Below are 23,302 nucleotides of genomic sequence, written 5' to 3' on the forward strand. Positions count from 1 at the left end.
AAAGTGTGGTTGGATTTTGAATAAAATTAGAATATAGATGTGACATATGAAATAAAAGGGGATTCAAGAACTGTCAAAAGTTTCCATCCTGGGAACTGAGAAATGAGACCGGAGAAATGGACTTACCAAGAAAGAAGGAAGAGCAAATTCACGAACAAATAGCAATTCAGTTGGTACACGTACATTTTCAGATATTCAAATGAAGACATTTAGTAGGTAGTTCTACCCAACAGTTTGTAATTTGGGGAGAGAAATGGTGTACAGAATTGTAAAATCTGACTGCTTAGTGTATTGTATGCCATATTTAAGACCAATAAACTGGATAAAATCACCAAGAAAAAAAGGGGAAGATAAAAAGGAAAGTTAGTAGTTTTTTAATGCTTTATTATTTTGAGATCACATTTGGTAAGGAAGAACTAACAATGAAAATGAAGATGAAATTAAGTGTAAACTAGAATTGAATGAGAAAAGCACTGATTGCAGAAAGGTATACTACCCTAGCTTGTAAGGTTTGTATGGGGAGATAAAAATCTATTAAGACTTACGAAATGTTTGAATATCAATTGCACGTTTATGGCTAGGGATGTAGCTTAGTGGTTAAAGTCTTACCAAACATGTGGGAGACCTTGAATTCAATATTCAAGACCACAGAAAATTTTTGTTTTCAGTCTTAACTTTTGGGTATATTTGTCATGATGTATCAAGATGATTTTTAAATATTTCTTAAGAGACCTTAGTCATTAGTGATTCTTCAGCTAAAAGTACTTAGCTTTAGAATATATTCCACAATTAGCTACTGCTGTGTCTTGGTTTCTCTAGCTCCTCATTGAAGCTTTCTACTTTCATACTTATATTAGATCTTTTTATTGTAACTTTTCTTTTTCTATATGTCTTCTCTGTTTCCTTTTGCTTTCTCTATCTGCTGCCTTTTGTACATTTTCTTCTGATTCATTTTCAAATAGGATGATTGTATTCTTAAATTTATTTTATTTTAATTAAACATTTTCAATTTGGTTGGTAATTGTCATTGAACTTCCTAGATGAAATTGCTCAGTCTTCTTTTCATCTCTTCTACATGCAAAGTGTAATAATTGAAAATCAGTGTAGCAGTTTCACCATTTCAATATGTGATAGATCTATTTCTTTTACAAATACCTTTTGAGTTTAAATTCTTACAGTTCTCTCTGCTTTTGTTTATTCTTTTTACTTATATTGTATTCCATTGCAAATTATGTATATAAAATTAGATGTAATTTGAGGCTTAGAATGATATTCAATTCTTCTTCTATAAAGAAGTTTGCTAGAGATCTGGGATCATTTTATTCCAGATTCAGATACTGAGATGACTCTAAATAATACTTAGATGCTTACCAAGGTTCCTTAATCTCTTTTTCCTCCCATAGTTGTAATTCTGTAAGATCTTTAATTAATATGAATTTGCTCCTTTGGGGAGTCCTTGAATGAGATTTTTGTCACCATAAAGAACTAAAACTTTCAACACTTGTTTTCAAGTTTTAACCTCTCAGCAGCTACTTTGAAATTTATTGCTACACATAAGAGAAATGCAGTTCCAAACACTGGCTTCACCCCTGTGTGTGTTTGTTTTTCTCTTAGGTTTGTACCATGTCGTTTATCACTATATTTTTCTAAAAACTCTCCAACATACAGACTTTGAAACTTTTTCTAGTTGCTTTTTTAAATTTCATTTTATTGTAAAGATGCTGTGCAGGGGGTTACAGTTACATGAGGAAGGCAATGAGTACATTTCTTGTCGAGCATTGTTACCCCCTCCCTTGTTGTTCTCCCACTATCCCTTCTTTCCCCCACTTCCCTCACTCCTCCAGCACTAAAGCTGTAAAGCCCACTTCTAATATGCTGTCTTGTGGGTATCATTGTTGCAATGGGTCATCCTGTGTCCTTGTTTCAGAGTTTTGTTAATCACTTTCCCCTCCCGGAATTAGTCAAATGTATATTCAAGATGTAGGGTACCAAAATCAAGTACAGTGACAACAGGGGATTTACCATAGGGGAAAGAACATACCAAGGAAACAAAAAAATCTAGCTGCTTTTGAGGAAAGTTTGGTTTGATTTAAAATACAAGCCTAGCCTTTTAATATCTGAGTAGTCTGAAAAGAATGGCAAGTTTCTCTCTTTCTATTTTTGTTTCATTTGTAATCTATAACTAATCATAGTTAATGTGAGAATTAAAAGGTGTCATGTATATAAATTTTCTATGTAAAGATCAGGAAACAGTGTATTGTTAGTTGAATTATAGCTCCCTAAGTCTCCTTTGACTACAAGAAGAAAGTCACTTAAAATAATTCTTGCATTTCACTGTTACAGTAGCAAGAATCATGATCCAAGTAGGCAAAAATTTTCCGTTATTTCTAATTCTCCAAATTCCTCTGATTCTCAATAGTCCTTTTTTATATTCTTCCAATTTGGTCACTTTGGGTACTGGAGTTGGGTTACCTGCTTTCTGAGCAGAGGCTCTACCACTGAGACTTTCCCTCAGATTGCTTGCTGACTTTATTCATGCATTTATTTATGTATTTATTTGTTGTTATTAGTTAACAAATATTTTATCGTAGCTCTTTTTTCAGAGAGTATATCAGATCTTTTCCCCACAGCAAACCTTAGCTTTCTTCCTACCTATGGCTCCCACATAGATGAGGGCATAGGTATAAGCAACCATGACCAGTTTATGTGCTGACATGGGGTTTTGCTAGCTTTACTTCCAGGTTGGCTTCAAACCAAGATCCTCCTGATTTTACCTCCTGGGTAGCTGTATTACAGATATCAGCTACCTCTTCCAGCCTCTTTGTCCTCTATTTTAATGTTTAACTTCAATTGACCACTTCTAATGACTTTACTATAACAATACATGACTTTACTATAACAATACCTTTCCTAAGGCAGTAGATTTTTGACTTGAAATATTCAAAAATATCATAATTCTAGATGGCAGAGATTCTCCTTATTTCCTCCTACACTGAAACTTAAAGAAGTAGGTAACAGGCTCAACATTTGTATTCTCTGTTTTATTTTTCAAACTGAGGCTTATGTAACTACAAGTGTGTGCCAAATAATAATGAGTTAGTATTTTTTCCTCCATTAAAAAATATAACTCTGCAGGACTGTTTCATGAAGTCATTATTTCATAGCCCAAATCTGTTTTAGGAGTAGGAGCCCTGATTTTTCTCCTTATTGGGTCCCCCTCTGCAAATATCTCATAGAAACGAGCAGAGGTTCATAAACACATGTCATGGATCCATCTGAAACTCCACATTATGCTTTCCAGCTACAACTTTCACATCTTCTCTTATAATATGAACGTTCATTTAGTGAAGATAAAATTGTCATTGACAATTATATATCAAATGTCATTTTAGCCAGGTGTTAATGGGTCATTCCTCTAATCTTAGCTACTCAAGAAGCTAATGTCTGATGATCTTAGTTCAAAGCCTGTTCAGGCCAGGAAGTCCATGAGTGTCTTATTTCCAGTTTACTTGAAGAAAAGGTGAGGCTTGTGTGATAGAGTGCCAATTGAGCAAAAATGCTAAGGGACAGTGCCTGGACCCTGACTTTAAGCCCTAGTATTGGTGCACATGCACACACACACACACACACACACACACACACATGCATCAATATTTAGACCTTATTTTTGTCCTCCAAAATGAATGTATTTTACTCTTTATCTTATTGAACATTTTGATAATTATTGATGATGAGTTTCAATATTTAAATAAATACATTCAACAGGTCTTAAAAATATAAAAACCTCTGAACCTTCAAGTAGCATGTCTTTATACAATAAAGAATACAGAACACATTTAAGTGAAACACTATATTGATGGGATTGGATTTGAGGTCATATGTAAATTCTAAGAAAAATTAATAGTAAGCAATAGTTGGTACCGTATAGGAAAGAAAAGAGCTAAGTGTAGGAGGGATACTAATTAGCACAGATTTTGAGATGATACAAATAAAAGTCTTCTAAAAGAATCAAAGCTGCTTAATTCAAGAGTACTTATAATACATAATTTGTCAGCAATCATAGTGACTTACTATAAGTATACTAATTTTGTTGATTTTAAAATGTTTATATGCATACATGCATGCACATGTGCACACACATATACACACATACATCAGATACACACCTTAGTGATAAAATTTCTCATCCAAAATCAATTCAAGTGTAATCTTGAATGTCTTCCAACTGCTACCTCCTACTCTGAGTTAAAAGTGCTTTTATAGTGATTTTACTGTATCTTTTAAATATGAAATATTCAATATACAGATGAAGTTAGATATTTAAAAGATATACTACAATTTTCAGTTGGTTATATCTAGCATCTCAGACAACATAATCATTGCTACAGACTGTATCAAGTAACTTCCATTCTCTTAGGGAAATCCCCTAATGGTCATATGGTGCAAGACTCAGATACTACTCTGACGAAAAAAAATGAAGAAAAACACAGTAAGAGTTGTGCTTCACAGCATAATTTCATTACAAATGGGTACAATACCATTGTTTCTAATGGATGAGTGGAATTCCATTGTGTGTGTGTGTATGTGTGTATGTATTTCCATTGTATATATTTCTTGATTGATATGTCCATTGCAGGACATCTGGGCTGATTCTGTAGCTTGACTCATAGTGAATCATGGCTTCAGTGAACATAGTTGTACTTGTAGCTTTACTGTTTCCTGGTTTGTAATCTTTGGGGTAAATAAATATATTATATAGAAGTATATATGTTTATATATATATGGTTTACACTCATATACTTATTTATTTATAATCTCTTTCTGTTTGAAATTCCTGAAGATGTGATTTTAAAAACTATTTAGCAGGCTACAGTAATAGTTACGGAATAATAATATTCCTGAGCTTCTATGCACAAAACTTTTGTTCTTTGTAAATAGATTTTTTACATATCATTATTCCATCCCTGGCAAATCAATGTCGTCATCTTTACATAATATATGCGAAGCACATAATTTTGGTGACATGAGCATCTTTCAAGTGGAATGTTAACAGAGCTGATATCAGATCCAATTTCAAGAAACACAAATATTGCAGTAGCCCACTTATTGTACTGGGGAGGAATTACAATGGAAGTGCTTTATGTACATGCATGACAATGTCATAATGAAACCTATTATTTTGTACAACTAAAATACACAAAGCAAGAAAGATGTTAGAAACTGATCAAAAGAAATAAAATATAATTCATCTATTCATAGCAACTAATTACTAATCTTTGAATAAATCAAGAATTATTTATCATATTTAAACAATATTCTTACTTTTTCTCATTTATATATTCAAAAGAAATTTATGAGATGTTGAAAGTATACAGTGTTTGGTAACAAGGTGTGGTAATACAAGGTGATACAAGGATAATGTGTTTGTGTATTGTGATGTCAGGTCACTAATAAACATGGTAATAGTGAATTACCTTGTTTCATTTACATCTGACATGCACAGAAAATAGTAAATAGAACACATGAAATTGTTACTTTCTATATCTTAAGGATTTCCAAGGGTCAATATAGAAATATCCACTACTGGAAACATCACACTAACAATGTGGTTTTTTTGCATTTCTTGATTCTTGAAGCCAATTTACTTTCCACAGGTGTTTGGAATTCCAAGTGCATTTATGCAACCTGACTATACACTACAGAAAAGAAAGCATTGTATGTCTTAGCATTCTAGCCCCTATTGATGCTAAGGTTTGGAGCAAAAATTAAAGAGCATGTTTATACACAGCTAATATTTTTATAGCGATGACTAGAAACTTTTCAGTAATTTGTTTCTGGTATTAATTTAAATATTAAACTATTATGGTAGTTCATTGCAAAGGATAAATGATTGCTTAGTATGAGATTAAATGATGGGTAATTTGGTTTTCATATTCCATTGTAAGATTAATGTTAGACTGTAATATTTGAAAACAATTATCTTAGAAGTAAATCAATAATTATCATTAGGAAAACAGACTTTTGGAACATAAGAATTATATGAATGCAAGGGATTATTATTAAAATTTAGCACTATCTCCTTAAAGAAATGCATTCACTTATGGCTTTTATTTTGTGAAAATATAGAAGGCAATGAAAATCTTAATTCTGTAGCTGTCTCATCATTTTCTTTCTCTTTTATGCTAAATGTTACTTGGAAAAACTTGTAGCTATATTTTGAATTAACAACATCTCCTATACTGATATGAATAAGAGATGCATAGGGAAGTATTTGGATGAAGAGATTGTTGAGCACTTTTGATTTATTACTATTAGCAGATTAGCAATCAGAATATCCACTGATATGTAATCAACTATAATTTTTGACTATTGGTTACTGAGGAAAATAAAAACTTAAAAACCAGTGTCCATTATTCTTACCCTTCCATTTAAAATCAAATCTTGTCATTATTTATGAAAGAGTGTTTTTGAAGTCTTACACAATAGTATCATGAGTGTTAGCTGATACTATGGCAATAAGTAACATTATTCAGAGAGGAAAGGAGCTGCAGGTGAAAAGCAGAACTCCTTAGAGCAAAAACAGATATGATGAGAAGTCTAGGTGGAAGAAAAGGGATTAGAAGTATGACTTTTGTGGCACTGTAACTTTCTGCATCCTTATTATTTTTCTCTTTTTCCTTATTGTACTCCATGAAAGGCTCTCAATCACAAGAGAAAACAACAACCTAGAAGTCACCAGAAGTGGTTGGGTGACATTTGAACTCTTTTAAAGCCTCATTCTTGAAAAATCGTCATCATTTTTCATGTCTTGTTCTCTGGAGAAACTCACTTGCAGGGCTGTTTTCATGTGTGACCTAAATTGGAGTTCATTCACTGCACAAAGAATTTTTCCTGGAGACATTTATCAAAAAAATTGACAATTTTTGTAACTTCACAAGTATAACAGTGAGGAAAAGCAATAAATGAATTTAGTCTTAAAAAGAGAAACAATGAAACTAGATGTGCATATAGGTATGGAAAATCTCCTCAGATTCTTGTGTATCTAGAACATGACAAGTATGCATCTGTATGACTGTGAGCATGACCAGTGTTTCAGGACTTTTAGCATTGCACACATGAAAATATAGGATAAAACCAAATAGTCAACTTGTGGCACAGAGTTGAAGGCATAGATCATGAGCACAGTTTCTGGTAGTACTGTGGAACTTGCTAGTCTTATTAAGAAGTTCCTTTCCAAGTATGAGCTGATCTGTAAAGTAAACAAGTGGATATTTCTACAGTTGCACATAGCAATTAGTGTAAATGCTATACAATTTAGTTCAGAAAAGTCGATTTAAAAGAAAGACAAAAAACCACACATTTTAGCCAGAGGGTAGAGTATGATTTTCATAGTCATCCCTTTATATAATTTAAAACATCCAATTTTCAATGAGAAGTTATGAGATATGTAAAGAAATGGAAAAGCATAGACCATACACAGGAGCAAAAGTATCCAACAGAAATTTACCCAAAGAAACAAACCCATTGGCAAAGACAAAGAGTATATTCCAAGAATTAATGGAAATCATGTACAAAGAACTTGAAATGGGTTGTATAGCAAAATCTCACGAGCTAGAAAACATCAACAAAGGAAAATGGAATTGTATAAAAGAAGAAAAAATAATTCTGAAGTTGAGGTAGAAAAACTGAAATGACACAATTCACTTGAAGGCTGATACACACTTCCTATGGAGTCCAGAACAAATTAATACATTCAAGAAATGTATCCTCTTGCCTCTCTTAAAGCCAGAAGTTTGCCCTCAGCTACTAGCTCTTCTAAACATAAGCCATTCCATACCTTTTTTAGTCTCTAGTGGCTGCCAGCATCCCTTGGCTATGATAGTCATTCCAGTTTCTGCTTTGGTTGACACACTGCCTTCCATGTTCCATTGTATAGCAAGTGTACCTCTGCCTGTTGTTTCATGGCTGATTGGGATAATTTCCCTGATCCAATACATAATAGAGAGATTTATACCCAGCAGAAAAATAGTCCCCTATTTTTCACAGAAAATAGGCAGAGAATGATTGACAAACAAGTTGGTAGAAAACCATAGAAGCTGATCATCTGATAACTGAAAGAGAGCTTTTGTAGAGGGAATAAATGGTAGCGTTTAGAGGTGGCAGTTCATATGGAGTATGTAGTAATGGAAGTTGGAACAATGCCTTTCTGCACAAAATAGAAATAAAGGATAGGAAACACACTTCAAAGCAGAGGACAGAGGAAAGTTGCAGTGTCTTTGAGAAGGTAGGAGGTTTCCTCTCTTTCATTATTATAACCTTTGCATCAGAGTAGTTAGCAATCAGAGCTAGAAGACCATGAATTAATCTGGAACAAATAGAGAGAAAAGAAGATAACACTTTGATTTTAGAGAAAACGTGACAGTAAGAAATTAGTCATAGAGTAAGTAAGTGTTCAGAACTACATAGAACACTGGACATAACAACAGTTAAGAGGGGTGTGTGTGTGTGTGTGTGTGAGAGAGAGAGAGAGAGAGAGAGAGAGAGAGAGAGAGAGAGAGAGAGAGAAGAGAGAGAGAGAGAGAGAGACTTAAGAATATCATTTGAATGTTACCACTGAGGTTGGACTTTAAAATTACATCTATGGATCATCACAAGTATCTGTATTGTAGTCATGAGGACGGTGATGCATTAAGATCCATCTGGCAAAGGAAATATAAGAAATCTGATAACTTGTGTTATGACCAAGTAGTGACCAAAATGGACCAACTTAGGTAAATTAGGAGCTGAGCAGCTCAGTGACATTATTAGCTTTTAGAAAGTTGTGCATAAAAAGAAAAAGGGTTGATTCAGGACATGGGAGCATAGACCTGTAATTCCAACACTTGGGAAGCTGAAGCAGGTGGATTTTGACCTCAAGGCCAGCCTAGATTTTATACAGATAGATAGATAGATAGAGACATATCTAGATATCAATCTAAATAAAATCTATCTAGATAGACTCATACAGGTATCTAGATATATATCTGCCTATTTATAGATACATAGATTGATTGATTAATAGATAGAAATAGATAGATATAGAGAGATTCTTTCAGTAAAGGCAAAAGGAGTTTTACTGTATAGCTAAACTATTATATTTTTATTCCTCAAACACAGAGGATATTTTTAGGTAAAAACTGAAAGCAGTTCATAAAATGTTATTTTATGTGAGCATATGCACATAGCTACATAGCTATTGAGCCTTTGTGATCCACACTTATGTGTGTCCTCCTTCAGCCTCAATGTGTGACTGTCTAGAGATCTATATAATTTATCATATCTCAGTGTATACATTATATACATATATATATAAACGTTCCATGTGTTTACTGGTAGATTTATAGGCACATTTGTTGCTGCTGCTCTTGTTTTCCTTTTGTCTTGTTTGTTAATTTGTCTTTTGGAGGGTAAGGGGGCACAGAAAAGGTGAATAAAGGGTGAACAAATACAACAGTGGTACTCACTAGACACTATGTAGAAAACGAACTATACATCTTGTGATTAGTAATGAGAGGAAAAATCTGGGTGAGAGCAAGGGAAGGGATGACATGTACTCATTATCTGACTCACGTAACTATAACCCTTCTGTATATCACCTCCACAGTAACAATAAAATATTTTAAAAACATTGAAGGCAGATATTTTGGGTAAATATAAACTTCAAGTGGTTAATAATTTTGAATTATACCACAAAATAATGGCTACTCTGACAATTGGACTGAATATGCATGAAATGTTACAAATACTGATTATAAATTCATAACTATCTCCTTTACAATATTTGGTACATGGTAGAGTTCTCCTTTATGAGGTCAAGGATATTTTTGCTTAGTAATTTTGTTTGATTTTTACAAGTAGCAATTAGAAAGATTTCTTCTTTGTGAAATCTATCTAACCTTTTGTTCTCATTTGTAGTTTGGTTGCCACTAAAGAAACCAATAGTGCAAGATCTCGAAGTGCTCCAATGTCACCCTCTGACTTCCTGGATAAATTAATGGGGAGGACCTCAGGGTATGATGCCAGAATCAGACCGAATTTTAAAGGTAACTACTGTGTTTTACTATGTCAGACATAATGTGTTCAAAACCTTTCAGAGCCTGGAATACTGAAAGAAATGTCTTGAAGGAGACCATTTTCATATTTAAGCTTTTGACAATGCCCTTTCAGTGGATTAACAGGACTTCCCATGCTCTAATAGTTACAGTGTTGATAAGTATTGATCACCAATTATAAGATTGCAAATGTATGTGTTTACTTGTTATTTAACTGTCATAGCTGACCACTGACTGACTGGAATAAAGGCTTCTTTAAGAGATAAACATTCACTTCTTTAACTCATTTCTCTAACTGCTAACCCAACCCAGGGCCTTCTTGGGGGAAGACAAGCACTCAGTTCCACTGAGCCCCTCCCATCTGCTTAATCTCTCATAGTAGGTCTTTTATGTTGTGAGAATCAGTGACTCAATTTGTTCATGGGGGAAGAAAATATGTAATTGCAGCCCACTGATGATGTTTAAAAAGCATTCATTCTACCAAATAGTTTCCCTGAATATTTGGGGGAGGGGGAGAAGGGCGGAAAGAAACTCAACTTGGCAATTCTCTTTCTCCTGTTTAAAATACTGGCAATCAGCATATCTATACAAGTTATCTGTGTCCCATTCAGAACTCTAATACATGCTAGGATTTTCTTTTAAAGCTGCTCCCACGAACTAATTTGTTTTGCCTTCATTATTATTCTATGAAATACAGAAAAGAAAGTAGCAAGTATACTCTTTCCCCTTGTGAGCTTCAATTAGTCTATGTCCATTCTTGAAACTAAAAAGCAAGCCAAAAACTTATGAAATGCTGCTAAATTCTATTCATTTCCAGAATTTGTCCTTATGAATGAAAGAGAAAAATAAGAAGGTACCTAGAGGAATGGTAAACATCAATAATGGGTAACAAGACAGCAAATCAGAGAAAAACTTAGTTGCTAATTTACAAGTCACAATTGAATTCTTTCTCTTTTAAAGTGAGTTCCACATTTGAATTGTAGATTGCGTTTCTTGACTTGTTTTTAAGCTTTCCACCATAAATATTTTGAACATGACAGGAGGAAACAGTGAACATCAAGCTGTGAGATAGTAGACCTGTCCTGTTACATTGGGTAAGTGAAAGCAAGAGATCTCAGTAAAGGAGCTTCTTCAAGTTCAATAGAAAGCCTTAGTCTTTCGGGAAATTGAGTAATAATATTGCATTGACCTTGAACAAAACTGCCACCTATCTAATGAAACACCTACAAGAAACCTAATTAGTAGTTACCACCTTGCTCTTTAAAATAGTTTTATTTTCTTTAAGTAGTTGTACAAAGGAGTTGCCATTCAATAGAGCAGTTTTTGAATACAGTACTCTTTGGTCAATGTCAACCCTTTTAACATTCTCACCCATCTCTCCCCTCCAAATCCTTCCTTCATTTTTCTTAATTTTAGTCTTATTTTTTGCCATTTAATGAGACAATGTATGTACACAATGCATCTTGAGCTGTGTCACCCCTTCAACATCTATACTCCACTTATTTTTCTCAATTCATTGGCATATACAGCACATTCTCGCCTGGATTCTACTCGTTTCCCCCATTCATTCTTCTACTGCTCTTCACTTGCCCCCGCCCCCCGACCTTGCAAATACCACCTTGCCTTAACAACTTTCACCCAGAATCATATACTATTGATTTTAAAACTCTTATAACTTCACCTTGAAGTTAAGCACACTCAACACATCTTTGTTGTCTTTAATAGGATGTTCTAATTTTGACCATCATTTACTGAAATTGTGAAATATTCTTTACATTATGTTTTCCTCCTTACGACTAGTAGAAATATATTTAAATGTTAACAAACTTAATCCAGTACCTAACAGAAAGAGGATAGATGGAAGGAGAAAAGAGCAACCTCCCTTTTGTTGTCAGTAGCTGGTGACCCACCTAATGTCACTCATAAAGAAGCCCATCAAGGGCTGGGAAGGTGGATCAATGGTAGAGTGCTTACCTAGCATGCATGAAGACCTGGGTTTGATTACTCAGTACCACGTAAGTAGGAAAAGCCAGAAGTGGCGCTGTGGTTCAAGTGATAGAGTGCTAGCCTTGAGCATAAAAAAAAAAAAACTCAGTGCCCAGGACCTGAGTTTGAGCTACAGGACTGGCAAGAAAGAGAGAGAGAGAGAGAGAGAGAGAGAGAGAGAGAGAGAGAGAGAGAGAGAGAGAGAGGAAGGAAGGAAGGAAGGAAGGAAGGAAGGAAGGAAGGAAGGAAGGAAGGAAGAAAAGAAAGGGAAAGAAAGAAAGAAAGAAAGAGAAAGAGGGAGAGAAAGAAAGAGGGAGAGAAAGAAAGAAAGAGGGAGAGAAAGAAAGAAAGAAAGAGAAAGAAAGAAATAAAGAGAAAGAGAAAGAAAGAAAGAAAGAAATTCCATCAAACAGGCAGGGAGAGGGGAAACCTGTTTTTTGTTTTCAATATTGTTTAAATCAATATCTCTGTGAGGCAGCTCACAAAACTAAAAATAAAATCCCTTATCATTTTGATTAAGGATCTTTCCTTCATTAAATTTTGCTGGCTAACTAAATGAATGAATTCAAAATTGGTGTTATACATGCATTCCAATCCGATTTGTGAAACACAGGTATTAATCACATGAGATTTATGGAGCATGAATGCCAGTGGTATGATATTACTCTAGTCTAACAGCTTTTCAGAACATTTTGCCATACTACCTGAAGTTGTTTACAGATTCAATGCAATCCCTGTCAAAATATCAATGATACATTTCACAGAAGCAAACAATCCTAAAATGCTTATGAAACCACTAAAAAAAAAATCCTGAAATACCAAAGCAATCTTGGATAAAAGGTACAAAGCAAGACATGTATTACAAAACTATAGTGATCAAAGTAATACAATGCCAAAAGGCGTAAAACAAACATAGAGATAGGTACTGGTAGTAGCTTTTATCTGTGATCCCAGTTATTCAAGAGACTGAGCTCTGATGATAACAGTTCAAAGCTAGTCCAGGCAGGAAAGTCAATGAAACCCCCTTTCTCCCATTAACCACACAAAGAAAGAAGTAGAGCTGTGGCTCAAGTGGCATAGAGCTCCAAACTTGAGAAAAATTGCTCAAAGACTGTGCCCAGGCTCTGAGTTCAAGCCCCATGATCCATACCAAAAAAGGAGGGGGGAAAGACATAGAAATCAACAGAATGGAATAGTCTATAAGTAAACCAAAGTCATCCATATATAACCAATAGACAGAGTTGTTAGGACACATATCAGGGCAAGGCCAGCCTTTTCAATAATGGATGCTGGGAAAACTGGATCATTATGTTCAGAGTCTGACTAGCCCTTATTACTCGTCATGTAACTCAAAATGGTATAAGACTTAAATGGAAGTCTTAAAACTACAAAAATACTAGGACAAGAAAAAAATGCTTCTGGTCTGTGATTAGTAAGGAATTTCTGTATAAGATATCAAAATATGGAAAACAAAAGCCAAAATAGACATGTCGAACTAGATAGCTTCTGTTCATCCAGCAGTCAACTTAATGAAAAAAACAACTTGCTGAATGGGAAAAAACTCAAGCTACAAATCTGATAAAGTGGTAATATATATAATATGTAAGGGATTCAAACAGATAGAGAAAAACAAGAATAAACAGAAAAAAATCTGATTTAAAAAATGAGCAAGTCATTCAAAAGAAGACACACAAATACGTAACAAGTTCATGTATAAATAATGCTTATCAGTAATTTTCGGAGAAATCCAAAGTAAATAAAAATCTACAATGCAATATTGCTCTACTCCAATTAAAACAGATATTATGAATAAGACTAAATTTAAGAAATATTGGTGAAAACTCTTTCTATGAAGCCATCATAACCCTCATCCCCAAATCAGGCAGGGACTCAGCAAAGAAAGAGAAGTATAGACCCATTTCTTTAATGAACATTGATGCAAAACTTCTCAACAAAAATCTGGCCAATTGATTTCAACAACTCATCAAAAAAATCATATACCACAATCAAGCAGGATTCATTTTAGAGATGCAAATCTAGTTCAATATATACAAATCAATTAATAAAATTCATCACATCTACAAGAGCAAGGATAAGAACCACATGGTTATCTCAGAAAAAGCATTTGACAAGATCCAACACCCCTTTATGATGAAGGCTCTGGAAAAACTAGGAATCCATGGAGCTTTCCTCCACGCCATACATATGGCTGTGTATGACAAATCTACAGCCAGTATTTTCTTTTTCTTAAGAAACATCTCCCACTATTTTATTTTTATTTTTTTAATTATTTTTTATTGTGAAAGTACCATACAGAGGGGGTTACAATTACATGAATTACAAGGGCAAGGTAATGAGTACATTTCTTATCAAGCATTGTTGCCTCCTCCTTTGTTTTCCATTACCAACCCTTCCCATCTCTCCCCACTCCCCTGCCTCCTCGCCCCCCACCGCCAAAGTTGTAAAGCTTGTTTTTCGACATAACATCTTATACATCTCATTGTTGCAATGGGTCCACCTGTATCCCTATTTAAACAATTTGTTTTTTCCCTTCCCCTCCACAAATTATACCAATATCAAATACAGTGGAAACAGGGGTTATACCTGGGGACATACAAAGCAACAAAGAAATCATCTTAAAAATATGTTAGAAACAATCGCAAGAAAGAAAAAAACATTTGAATACTTATCTTGGGATTCATTTCGCCTAACATCAATCTGACCCTTTCTGCTTGTCTCAGACATATACTAGTAATTGCAAATTAAGGAAACCATGGGACCTATGCTTCTTTTCATTATACTTAATGGTGAAAGCTAAAGCCATTTCCTCTTAACTCAGAAACGAGAAAAGGATGTCCACTCTCTCCACTCCTCTTTAATTTAGTATTAGAATGCTTAGCTAGAGCAATAACACAATATGCAAACATAAAGGGCATCCAAATATGGAAAGATGAAGTAAAACTCTCCCTCTCTGCAAATGACTTGATTTTGTATTTAAAGTACCCCATGGACTCCACTCTCAAGTTACTCGAGCTGATCTGAAACTTTGACAAAGTAGCCGGGTACAAAGTTAACCTTCAAAATTCAATGGCTTTTCTGTATGCCAATAACGAGAAGAGCACAGCTGAAATCAGGAAAGCAACTCCTTTTGTAATAGCCCAACAAAAAATAAAATACCTAGGAGTTAACTTTGCTAAAGAAGTGAAGGACCTCTATGATGAAAACTTTAAAATCCTGCAAAAGGAAATTAAAGCAGAACTAAGGAAGTGGAAAAACCTCCCATGCTCTTGGATTGGGAGAATTAACATCGTGAAAATGGCAATACTGCCAAAGGCTATATACAAATTCAATGTGATACCTATCAATATCCCAACTCCAATCTTCAATGAAATAGAAGAAGCAATCCAAATATTCATATGGAACAATAAAAGACCTTGAAGAGCAAAAAGAATCCTTAGCAGAAAGAACAGTGCTGGAGGAATATCAATACCAAATTTCAAACTCTACTAAAAAGCCATAGCAATCAAAAACAGCTTGGTACTGGCACAATAACAGACCTGAGGACAATAGAATAGAACTGAAGACCCAGAAATGAATCCACAGACCTATAGCACCCTAATCGAAAACAGAGAGCTAAAAAAAATAGAATGGAAGAAAGACAGCCGCTTCAGTAAATGGTGCTGACAAAATTGTTTAATCACTTGTTGAAAATTAAAGCTAAATCCTTATATATCACCCTGCACCAGAATCCACTCCAAATGGATCAAAGACCTCGGAGTCAAAGCAGACACTCTGAAAACATTACAGGATGGAATAGGAGAAACCCTAGGTCTCCTTGGCATAGCCTGAAATTTTCTTAAAAGAGACCCAGAAACACAACAAATCAAAGAAAGGTTGGACAAATGGGGATTGCATGAAACTGCAGAGCTTCTGCATGGCAAAGGACATAGTTAGCAAGATCAATAGAAAGCCCACGGATTGGGAGAAGATCTTCACTAGTCATACAACGGACAAGGGTCTCATATCTAAATTATATTTAGAACTCAAAATATTAAATCCCCCAACAGCAATTTAAATGTAGATATTTTTATTTCTCTAAAATAATTTGTTTTGTGTCATTGCAAAGAAAATTGTGCAATTAAAATCTCTTTAAATATCTTATTAAATTTATAGTTTTATACATGATCTTGGCGTCTGCTAAAAAGAACTATTAAGTAAAGTTTATATACATTCTGAGCTCTAGGCTGTTTGCAATAATACTTTAAAAGATAGTAGGTAGATGTTACAGCATTTTAGTTGTGCAGGAAATTTCACATCCCATATCCCCCATAGCTTGTCCCATTATTGACGTTCGCTATGAATGTGGTATATTTATTACAGTTGATAAACCGATGTTACCTGAAGTCTGTCATTTATATTACAGCCCATTCATTGTGTTGTGCAGGTTTGGGCAACTTTCTAGTAGTGTCTATCATTCGTATAGGATAGTTTTACTGCCTAATGACCTTTAAATCTAATTTGGACACTGACAAATTATTCTCTTAGGATATTTTATGCACTTTGTAATTTCTCTTTGAATTAGAGATTGAGTCTTGGTTTGTTCCAAGTGTTTGTTGTATTTTTATTAAATTTTCTTATTTTGTCTCAAATGGCCACTCCATTTTTATCTAAACATAATCTTTGCTTGATCTCAAATGCCTTCATGATTTCTTTTTACCAGTAATATTTCTTTATATTAATCCTTTTCTCCCTTTGTGACAAACCTATAGTATATTTTAGCCACAGGGTGTCTTGTGTTCCAAAACTCATTTTCTACTCATTCTATCAGTTATCTGTATAAAATGTTTTTCAAGTGGTAAAGGATTTATCCAGGAAATATAAGGTTCTAAGCACAAACCATAGAACTGCAATAAAAATATATATGTATATGTTTATATATATATATATATATGAAGGAAGGAAGGAAGGAAGGAAGGAAGGAAGGAAGGAAGGGAGGGAGGGAGGGAAGAAGGAAGGAAGGAAGGAGGAAATATTAGGTATAGTGATTTATATCTGACATTCCAACTAATTGAGAAGCAAAAGATAGAAGGATTTAAAGTTAAAAGCCAGCACAGACAAAGTGAGAGATCTTATCTCACAAACAAAATAAAAATAATAAAAGGTTGAAGATGTTATTTTCCTAGCATGCATAAGTTCTTGGGTTTAATATCCAATATATAACACTATATTCATAGACACACAAACACACTTTTCTGTATGTACATAAAACTCACGTATGTATATATATACAAATATACATGCATATACACAAATCTGTAATTTGATTATTTTATAAATTATTCATTAATTATATTTTTGTCTTTAATAAAGTATTTAATAAAATATGGTAAATGTTCTAGTAATTCTTGTGAACCTTTGCATTAATCACTTGTTTACTTTTTATCTGCCTGATAAGCCATTTTTGCCCAATATAAATGACAATGAGATCATCACCAACCCTTTGTGTTTGACTCTGTGATTCTGCCTTTACTTTCTGTCTACATTTAAAAGCCATGTTCTATTTCTTTAAGAAACATTTAAAAGAAAATCTGCTATCACAAACATCTGCAACTACTGTCATTTGCTTTACGGGCCAAGGATGTCTAATGGAATGAACACTTTGAAAGCACAATTTGCCATATGGATGCTATAGCAGTTATTTGCTCTGTGGCTAAACATAGTAGTGTATTGGATGGATAAAACAGCTTTTGCCTTGGCACAGAGAAGGAACAGATTGGCTAAGGACTGCTAAACAGGTGTTGTCTGTGATAGCAATAGAAAATTTACAATCTTCTTTGAGCTTCATTCTCTACAAAATGTTTGAACTAGTCATAGCAATGGCTAGGATTAAAAGACTGTTCCAAAATTGCTACCCTGATCTGACATGGACCAGAAGCCTCATGGGAAGAACCTAATATGTTTAGAAAACACTGTGATGCTAAAGCAATTCATGCTTTGTAATCGGTCTCCACTCTCACTGCACTTGGTAAGATTCATTCTATCTCTCACCTGTAAGATCATAACGCATTCCTGTTTTCTAGGAGTCTAAGAATTTACCCATTGGTGCAAATATTCCCAATGTTACCTTAGTTCCCCCGGTCTCACGATCGAGAATTCATAAGAACTCCAAATAGTTTAGGGGGTAAATTTGAAATAACTTTATAGCATATTATGGCATCTGAATCAATGACTCTTACTGCCAATTTGATTTATATTTTACTAGACCTATACTTGGTGGTTCAGGGCTTGAAGTTAGGGCTTTTGTACTTGCTAGGCAAGCCCTCTACCATGTGAGGCACACACCTAGGTCATTTTTGCATTTATCATTTTTGAGATAGAATCTCACATTATACCTAGGATGGACTGGGTTGCAGCCCACCTGCCGTGTTTCCCCTGTAGCTGGGAATGACCGCCATGTACCCCTGACCACAGCTTTGTTTGAGATGGAGTCCCATGAACTTCTTTTTGCCGGAGGTGGTCACTGTGATCTGCCAATCTCTGGTTCTTAAATCACTCAGATAAAGCCAGTAAACTCAGCCTTTTTTAAAGAAAATCATTATTTATTTATTCATGGGCATGTCTTCACAAGGGATGTGATGTGTTTTTGATACTCAGAGTTAGGATTTAGTGCCTGAATTCTTGTGCTTTTTTTTGTTCTGCACAAGAGAATTCACACAACTAGGACTCAAGTAAAAACTAAGCAAAGGAGGGGCTGGGGGTTTAGCCCAGTGGAAAGGCGCCTGCCCGGTGCGCGCAAGGCCCTGGGTTCGGTCCTCAGCCCTGGAAAAAAAAAAAAACTAAGCAAAACATTATACACTTTAGCATATAGGAAATAAATCTACCTGATTATCAGATAGCAATGTGAGATATCCTATTTCCACGTGTAATTTAGATTTTGAAACCAGACTGTGTCATTTTAGACAAAAGCGTTTGCATTCTCCATCTCGCTGGAGGCTGGAGAGGAGAAGCTGATTCTGTTTTCTATTAGATGAGGTATCCTGATCACAGCCATAAACCAAAACCTAAATGAGCCACTGTTCTTTTGGCCATCATGTTTCTACAGAAGCATATTTATTGTCTTTTGTCATTCATTGACTTTTCTGCAAAAGCCTCTGATAACTAAGGAGAGCTATATGAAAAAAAAAAAAAAAAAAAAAAAAAACCCTTAGAAGTTTCTTCTCCCTACACAAAACATCAGAATGTGCCTTCCAGAACTTTCCTGCAATCATGAAGAACTATCACATAGGACTTGCTTCCCAGGAACACTACATGTACCACAAACAGACCATACTGACTTAAGAACCCTGAGGCACCACTGAGTCTTTGCCTCCGTCTTATTTTTCACTGCTATAATTCTGTGGATAATAAAGTTTAAAAGACACAAGCAAAATATTAGACAATGGACTCCCTTGTTATTCAATGCCTATTCCAAATTAATATGTAAATAACTACTTTTTTCCTTGATACATTGGAGTGAGAGAAATCATTTCCCCCATTAGGAGTCAATACATCTACCCATCATTAGTATCAGCTTTGTCCAGGACCACGTTCCCTGACATGGCTTGTCTTCCACTGTTCTTTATAGGAAGATGGATTCACCCGGTTTTTTATGCTCTTGTGTTTTCTCTCTTGTAAACACAAGTCACTAGAGCACACGACAATTTATCTCAAGCCAAATAATATTCCCCAGGTTCCTATTGCTGTTGCCAAGCAAAGAAAATAATGGTGTTTTAGGGTTAAGTGAGAAAACAGGAGGATAACATACAATATGAAATACTTGTTTCAGCTCTTCACGGCTGCCAGTCAGCCTGTGTTTATTTTCCGAGTTCATCACTTACATTAAGTGAAATAAATGATCTCTAACAGTGAGACCAAGTAACACTTTCTCCATTCTTATATAGACGATACCTTGACATATTACAGATTTTACTAAGTAAACATTGCAAATGGTTTTTTAATAAATAACCCAGGAAGATTGTTGAAATTCTGTTTATTAATCAGCTTTTATTCAAGGCTATTACAGGACTCAGGACTTTTTTCCTATAAATAACCATCCTTCATTTAAAACAATTTAGCTTCTGTATCTGTTAAAGTTTTATGTTCTAGAAGTATACAGGCTTGAGAATCTTGAGTTTTTGAGTATGTAACATCTACGCTGTTTATTTTTATCAGTATTCACCAAATTCACAATAGACAACTTTCTCACTCTCTCTTTCTAAGAAAATTTCAGTTAAGTTTTGGCCCTGCTTGATGTTGGCTATAGATGTTTCCTAGTGTGGGATTCTTTTTTTTTTTTTTTTTTGGGTCCGGTCGTGGGGCCTGAACTCTGGGCTTGGGCACTGTCCCTCAGCTCTTCAGCTCAAGGCTAGCGCTCTACCACTTGAGCCACAGCACCATTTCCGTTTTTTTGCTTATGTGGTGCTGAGGAATTGAACCCAGGGCCTCAGGCATGCAAGCCAAGCACTCTACCACTGAGCCAACTTCCCAGCCTTAGTGTGGGATTCTTTAGGCCAGAAGTTTCCAAATACTCTTACATATTCTACTCACCTAGTGAACTTTTCAAAGCCTTGATGCTGGACTGGAGGTATAAGGCACAATGGAATATTTGTATGGTGTACACAAGGCCTAACACCACAAAACAAGCAAATAATTACAAAAGAGCAGATGCCTTGGTTGTATTCCATACAACTAAACTTGAATGTGACAGTCAGGCATTTCTAGATGATGCATCCTGAGCTGCTTTCAATATACAACAGAGGACTGACTCAGAATTATGAATCTTCCTGTTTATTTTACTATATATTTTTTCTTTTTTGTATCCTTTACCTTTTGGTAAAACAAATTACCATCTAGAGAATATGTAATGAAAAACAAAGGCTGGGAATAGTAGAGTGCTTGAGTAGTATATGTAATGTCCTGGTTTCAATCCCCAGAACCAAACTAAAGATGAAAATTTTGTACTAGTAATAATCACATGTATGTAAATCAAAACATCAAATAATATCTTAAATCATGCTAACTAATGAAATAATTTTAAAAATTGAACATTCCATTTATCATTAAAAAGAAAAAATAGGCTATTTATGAAGATCAGGAATAAGAATGGCTTTGAACTTTTTGATGGCTATAATAGAAAATTGACAATAACAGAAGATGTTGAAACAATCCGAAGATTAAACAACTTCCAACCTAAAAAATTCTACTAAATTGAAGTATGCATTAAGTGTGAAAAAATGAGAAGCACATTTGTGGACAGTGAAACTCTCAAAGCTGCACACCCTCATTAGTCTTCAAAAAGTTAATGAAAGATACATTCAATTAACATGAAGAAATAAACCAACAAAGATGTAAGAATGGGGACAGGGAAATAGGATCCCATGAAATAAAGTGATGATAGTCATTCCATTGTGATAGGAAGGGATGGGTGTCAAATTTAGATGACCGCTTTATTCTAGAGAAAATATTCTGGATAGTAACTCCTAAAGAAAATAAAATTAACAGAAGGTCTGATGAATCTGAATACATTGAAACATAATTTAGACATTTTCAGAAACTTGTGGATAAACCAATGACATGCAAAGAGAAAGTTGAAATGCACACAAAAGAGTGATCAATCTCAGGAAAATGCTCTGCAGAAAAGGAAATACAATCCTGGTATAATTTTTGGCTTATGTACATTGTTGCAATATATAGGAAGTAAACACTGCCCTAATAATATGGAGGCTTTAACAATATTTTGGTAATGGATGAAGAGAAAATAGATTTACGGGGTAAATGAAAGGGATAATATATGAAGAAAAGACTAAACCCCTGTCTTCTTGGTGGACATCTGAACAAATGCCTAAAACAGACACATTTGAAATGAACAAACATGTCATTTAGAGAAAGTGATAGAAATACCCAAATAACCTCTTCAATTTATTAAAAATGATTTTTTATCTTTAAAAAAAGAAGAAGAAAGGTGGAAGGGTAATCTAGGGCAAGGGGCTACTATACTCTTTTGTAGCCATCTTAACAAAAAGTAAATTTGAGCCAGACACTGTAATCCTCGCTACTCAAGAGGCTGAGAACTGAGGTTTACAGTTGAAAGCCTGCCCCGGTAGGAAAGTCAAAACTGGAAGTGGAGCTGTGGCAGAAAGTAGTGAAGCACTAAACTTAAGCAGAAGAGCTCAGGCACTAAAGCACCGAGTTCAAACCCCACTATTGGCAAAAAAAAAAAAAGTAAATAAAGTTGTTCTTGTAAAAAATATGTTCAGATAAAAAACACAAACTTATAAATCAGTTTATGTGGATGGCCTTATCTGACAACCTAGAGTTTAAATCAGAGCCATTTTAGCCGATGGTACACAATCTGACACTGTAGTTATTTATATAGATCTCAAATGAATCTCTGAGATGGAAATCAGATGATCCAATGCTTTGACTGCTCTGTGAAGATTAGGGGAAAAGCACAGTTCTTAGAAACAGACATGACCATGGCTTCTTCCTGCAACCTTCCATGTCCTCTCTGAACTCTGACATCCCAGAGTGCAAATGATAGAACATTTCCCACTGGCAGAGTTATTATGAAATAAATGATATTAATGGAGCAAGCAACCCAGAACTTGACAAAAAGAAGTGCTCAGTAATTTATTGATCCCAGAAACTCCTGCTCAGTTGTTGTGCACTGGTTTTAGACATTTGGTTTAAAAAATGAATAAATGAGCCTTGTAACTTCATTTGGAAATATTTGAGATAAGTAGCCCTGATGTTTCCATCTCTCGCAGGTCCTCCAGTTAACGTCACATGCAACATCTTCATAAACAGCTTCGGCTCCATCGCAGAGGCTACCATGGTAAGTAAGCACACTGTAACAAGGTTCCGCGTAATTCACTCCGAATCATATTAGTTGGAAATTTCCTGTGTAACAAGGTTCCACGGGATTCACTCTGAATCTCAGTAGTAGGAAATTTCCTGTTAATGTTATGCACACTTCCACTTAACCACAATGAGACTGTTCAAAAGATCATATCAGCGGAAAAAAATAACTGCAATCAGCTGTAGTTAACAATGTTTAGAAAAAGTGTATTAGAAGATACCTGTGTAAGCAGTAGTGGGTTCCTTTCATTCTCCAATTAAATAATCTATTATGATGAATCAAATTCAACTGAAATTTTACCATTTCGCTATTTATTCATTTCTAGAGA

The 23,302-nt window shown here is 34.8% G+C and overlaps 1 protein-coding gene across 2 annotated transcripts in view; it reads left to right on the forward strand.

The window, feature by feature from the left end:
• Positions 1–23,302, forward strand: part of Glra3 (glycine receptor alpha 3) — a 119,419-nt gene that overhangs the window by 23,229 nt on the left and 72,888 nt on the right. For both annotated transcript variants that reach the window (XM_042701501.1, XM_042701506.1), the window contains exons 2-3: positions 9,955–10,082; positions 22,883–22,950. In XM_042701501.1, the coding sequence (XP_042557435.1) occupies positions 9,955–10,082; positions 22,883–22,950 (196 nt within the window). The remainder of the gene's footprint in view (positions 1–9,954; positions 10,083–22,882; positions 22,951–23,302) is intronic.

The sequence above is a fragment of the Dipodomys spectabilis genome, unplaced genomic scaffold, assembly GCF_019054845.1.
Source record: "Dipodomys spectabilis isolate Male_0828 unplaced genomic scaffold, ASM1905484v1 ptg000009l, whole genome shotgun sequence".
NCBI lineage: Eukaryota > Metazoa > Chordata > Mammalia > Rodentia > Heteromyidae > Dipodomys > Dipodomys spectabilis.